This window comes from Wasmannia auropunctata, unplaced genomic scaffold (assembly GCF_000956235.1).
Source record: "Wasmannia auropunctata unplaced genomic scaffold, wasmannia.A_1.0 LD335650.1, whole genome shotgun sequence".
Classification (NCBI taxonomy): Eukaryota; Metazoa; Arthropoda; class Insecta; order Hymenoptera; family Formicidae; genus Wasmannia; species Wasmannia auropunctata.
This window is the reverse complement of record NW_012027240.1, coordinates 372,405-377,484: the sequence shown is the minus strand read 5'-3', so window position 1 is coordinate 377,484 and position 5,080 is coordinate 372,405. Positions and strand designations below refer to the sequence as shown.

General features: G+C 31.6%; 1 protein-coding gene across 1 annotated transcript in view; it reads right to left on the bottom strand.

The window, feature by feature from the left end:
- Nucleotides 1–37: 37 nt before the first annotated feature.
- Nucleotides 38–5,080, bottom strand: part of LOC105456514 (receptor-type tyrosine-protein phosphatase mu-like) — a gene marked incomplete at its 3' end in the record, with an annotated part of 7,763 nt that continues 2,720 nt past the window's right edge. The window contains exons 6-17 of the mRNA XM_011700616.1: nt 4,926–4,985; nt 4,444–4,752; nt 4,128–4,372; nt 3,921–3,996; nt 2,261–2,802; nt 1,725–1,981; nt 1,256–1,547; nt 990–1,026; nt 791–867; nt 510–644; nt 302–442; nt 38–235 (exon numbers count right to left, since the gene is read on the bottom strand). Coding sequence (XP_011698918.1) covers nt 38–235; nt 302–442; nt 510–644; nt 791–867; nt 990–1,026; nt 1,256–1,547; nt 1,725–1,981; nt 2,261–2,802; nt 3,921–3,996; nt 4,128–4,372; nt 4,444–4,752; nt 4,926–4,985 — 2,369 coding nt within the window. The remainder of the gene's footprint in view (nt 236–301; nt 443–509; nt 645–790; nt 868–989; nt 1,027–1,255; nt 1,548–1,724; nt 1,982–2,260; nt 2,803–3,920; nt 3,997–4,127; nt 4,373–4,443; nt 4,753–4,925; nt 4,986–5,080) is intronic.

The following is a 5,080-nucleotide window of genomic DNA, read 5'->3' as shown; positions in this document are numbered from 1 at the left end:
TTATTAAAGCAATGATTAAATAAAATGTCATTATTACTCCTTCTGCCGCTGCTCGATGGAGACAAATATCACATAAAATGATGATCCCGGTTCTTCCAACATCAGCACTGCTGTGGACTACCACGGGACCGTTTCCACGTGGTGTCGCCAAGAGTTTCTTCAAGTACGTAACTACGGAGTGCGTGTACAATGGCACACCATAATCTGGCCAAGCCGTATAATGCAGATGTTCTATCTGATGTTGATGTGCGTTAGTTAATAAAAATTAATGTGTCCAGTAATCGTACAAAAATATCAGTACCTGTCGAGTTTCCTCTCCATAAGTGACGTGGAAAGTTCTAAAGCAATAATCAGCAAAAACATTGTGCCTCTTATTTAGCACAATAATGGCGCCATATTTCATCGTCTTCCCAATATCCGGCCAATATTGCTCACACTTAATCTATTATTAAAAAATTATTAAATTTTGCAAAAAGAGTAACAATTTAATAATTAATCAAAGAATTTACTTTTCCATTTTCGACCACATTTGCCAACATGCAAATAATAAGAACGTTTTCCTGCCAAATCATGCGCCAAAAATCGATGACTGTGGTAGATTTGGGTCCTTGCGTTGCTATATATTGCTTCTCCTTCTTATAGCCCTTTTTTAATAAATATATTTAAAAATTATTATTAATCGTTAATATTAATTAATTTTCAGTTGTTTAATTTGTATAAACACACAAAAATAATATTTATAATAATTTGCATTTTATATCTAAAATACTTATGATTAATCAGGACTTACAGTGATGTAATTAGCGTTGATGTAATCAGAATGAGCGTCATCCGGAAATTTCTTCAATATCACGCGCGTTTTGTCATCTGTACAAATCAGAAAGATATTAAGTTGCTGCGTACATATAACTATAGTCTACTATCAATTTTTTACTCCAACGCAATAAGATTTCTATATCGATTCTTAGATTTATTCTGCTGTAATTTACCATAATTCGACGATCGAGTTTGTCCTCTTGGGAACGTCTAAAAAAATTATAAAATAATCTTATTGTATTATTATGTAAGTAAATACAAATTTTATTTGTTATATCTGCATATAGATTAAAGGAAATAATAACGTTTTTCACAAATTGTTCACATGATAAGAATTTGTATTTAATCAAAATTTTATGCTATTTAATTCAACGTGCAAATATCAAGTTCTTGGTGTGCAATTTAATGGTTCAAGTATTAAAACAGATCAAGAATTCACCTCGTATTGCTTATCCAGCAACCCGGATTGTATTGCCTGTCTGACGTAATCTTCGAAATCTTTCACTTTTATTAACGAAGTCATCTCCTTCTTCTCCTCGTTGTGGTTTGCGGTAGCGATCGGCAATACTTCCGTAGTGGTTGCTCGATATAGGAAATGTTTATTAGGATTAGTCGAAGGATCTTGCTTTGAATTCGATAACACGGATTTCGTTTCGCGTTCGTGCATCTCAATATTTTGAAATAAAATCATCTTGTCTTGCATTAACTGTTTGGATAACTTCTGCATTTTCCTGTAAAAAATATTACAACTTTACACCGCAGCAGACGTAAATTTAATCTGTTCTTTATTAAAATTTGATTTGTAATATCAGCAGATAATTTTAGTCTAAAGTGCTAACACGATAAAGATAATAAATGTAGCCAGTAGTATTGCTCTGTCGTCTAAAAAGTAGAACGAAAAATACTACCTTCGATATAAGTAAAAAGCTGCACCTGCTACAACGAAAATTAATACAACAGGTATGAGCCATGCTTCGTAATGCTTCGGTAGAACTTCACCGACGAAAACTAATTTTGCAAATACAATTGGCTCATTGGGCGAATTCCGTTCGGTTATGATAATCACTATTTCATAAATCTCTTCAAGTTTAAACGGGCAATTCATTGCATTACCATAAATATTGTTGTCACCCATTCGAAATTGTCCGCCAGCGATTTCACTTGTCTGTCACAATTAAAAGTAAAGATAATTGATTCCAAAGATAGGTAACTCCGATATAGATATACATATATTATATCGTGTGTGTGTGTGCGCGCGCGCGCGTATTTCAGAGATAACATTTTCATTAATATCACAGTTGTAATTTATATAAATTTAATCTTATTTCAATTATTTGTATATATGAAACAATGTTATAGCTATTAATTTTTGTAGTTAAACTTTATTATTGCAAGTTTTATTCATGATTTTTATGCAGAATTCACAACTATTTTGTATACATACAGAAACTTCAGCAGCTTGCCAAGCGTTTTCATTCATCTTCACGCCTGCTTGCAACCGTAGTTTTTCAGGTACTTCCAAATGTTTCTCGCACAGATTAGAACCCTTTACAATTATATGCATCGTGCTGTCTTGAGTATCATTTGAGACAGTCGGTATATTTAATAAAATTGTGGAACTGGATTTCTCTACCATGACGTTTAGAATACTATCGAAAACTGCTGTTGAAGGCGTACGAATTTCCACGAACTTTATGGGACTGGTTTTATTTTCAACTGTTACAGCTTGAATAGAGATGAAGTATTGCGTTGACGGGAGCAAATACAATCGCAAATTGTAGTTTCGCATGTATTGTGTCACCAGATACTTGAGTGTTTTGTTCGTGAGTGATCGGGAAAGGCGCATTCTCAGATTTGAGGAAGTTTCTTGTATTTCAATGCGAAAATATTCAAGATGACCAGCTGTCCTCCAAGGATGAAGCCACTTTAGATCAATCACACTGTTTCTGTTGATCGTAAAAGTGTAATTCTCCGGCGCGTCCAGTACTGAAATGTATGTCCAATGCTAAATGTAATCTAGTTGATTGTAATCAGTACATTTTCACATAGGAGCAATAATAATATTAACTTGCAATATATTTTGAGGAAATTCTAATAAGTCACTAAATAATTGTTTCCACATAATATAAATTAAACAGTTACAATATAAGACAAAACTTCTCGTTAGCGTTTTTTAAGTTACAGCAAGTACTTATAGTCAATATACACATTATTCACAGCAAAAAAATGAAAATGAAAAGAATGTACACATTGTTAATATCGTACATATTATGGTTAGATTCAATTTCAAGAAAATTCATAATACCAAGCTTTTATAAAGTTTTAAAATTATTTACTAAGTTTTAAATTTTAATCAATAATTGAAATGTAATAAGGCTAGTGGAAACTCGGTGCGATAATTGTTGCGCAGAGTTTATGCGAATAATTAATATACATCCATTATGCATAAGATAAATATAATTTTAAACGTTTTGATCCTCTTTTTGGCCATCCTTAGTAGTACATGAATTACATATGGTATAATCTTATGATTGTTATTAGGTAGACTGTATTTCCATTATGCCGCAAATTGTATAAGGACAAAAAGTTAGAGATAAAAGTATAAATTAATAAATATTTAAATGATCATTACAAAATACAGTCATAATAATAAGTGTTAATAATGCTCTGTATACACAGAAAGAATTTTAATGTAAAATTTACCCTGAAAATTGTGTTAATTGTAGGACAATATAGCATTTTGACAAATTTTATGTGATTTTTACTATTTCTTTAAATATGTACTACAACAAATTTATTATAAAAACAACAAAAAAACAACAAAAATTACATAAAATTTACCGAATTTCTTTGTCTTCCCACGATTAACATGATTTTCAGAATAAATTTTAAAAGAAAATTCTTGTGATTTCTAAGCGTCAAGATTTAAAAAATTGAAGGCTGAAACGTTTTAAAATATATTTATGTGACGCATATAATGGACGTACGTTAATTATTCTCCTAAACTCTACGCAACAATTACTGCGACGATTCTCACTAGACTATTACATTTCAATTGATGATTATTTCTGGAAATCTTTTAATTTATTAATTTTAAATTTTACTTGTGTTACGCTGCATGTCTTCAGTCACAGACATCGGAAGACCTGGTTCAGTAACATTTATGTTGTATGCGAAAACCTGTAAAACATATTTTGTATTACACAATTTGTACCATCCACTTTTCTTTATTTATTATAACATAACTTAACATAAATTATTTACGTTTATCAGAAATATTGAACATTTTGTGGAACTTATTATTATTTTACCTTAATTCTTTGAAAAAGTGTGGACGATTTTTTAACAATTGTGCAAATATAATCGTCCCACAAGTCACAAGACTCATTGAGTTGAACTGTAATATTTGTGCAAAGTGATTCGCATAATTGGACAACATAATTACGCAATTTTCCATTGAGAGGTAGACGCGGACTTTGCCATCTCAAGTGTATCATGGGAGGCAATTGACGAGTATCAATCTCCACAACCTCTAAATTGGTTACTTTAGGCGGAGCTGTTCCAATTATGTGTTATAATTATAGAAAAAAATTATCAAGTAATATTAGTAAAAATATTAAGTTTTACCTGTCGGCGGAGTTTCAAACTCGTATTTCTGATAAGCGGAAGCATTTTCTTTGCTCAAGAAATCTCTTATTACGTAAATTGTTGCCAAGTATCGCTCAACACCGTTTAATTTCGGACTTAATTGAGCCAAATCCAAGGATTTGTAGCTGGTCTCTTTGATTACATTGTAATCTTTAACAGCGTCACTAACACCCTGTATTTTTATTCTGGTTTTCAATGATCCCGAAATCGTTGTACAATCTTCGGGCGGACTCCATGACAATGTCCAGTCTTGTACTCTCAACTGACTAAATATTTCTGATGGTATCTCTACAAAACCACTGAGTCCTATTCTTTCTGTGATAAACTTTTATACTTATACGTAATATACCAGATATTATAAAATCTTTATTGGAAATTAATAAACAATTAATGGATTAAACGGTGTTCTTTCTATCTTTAGTATAACAATAATTCTAGTGAATGATATAATGTATATATACCAGATTGTGATGTGTTGAAAATTGTCTCTGTGTAATTACTGAAATGACGTGAGTTAAGAGCTATGACCTGCGCACTATAAAATGTGTACGGATGTAAGTCCGAAATTGTGATCGTTGGCTCTATTGTAGATTTTGTAATAAGGTGATTATACGGC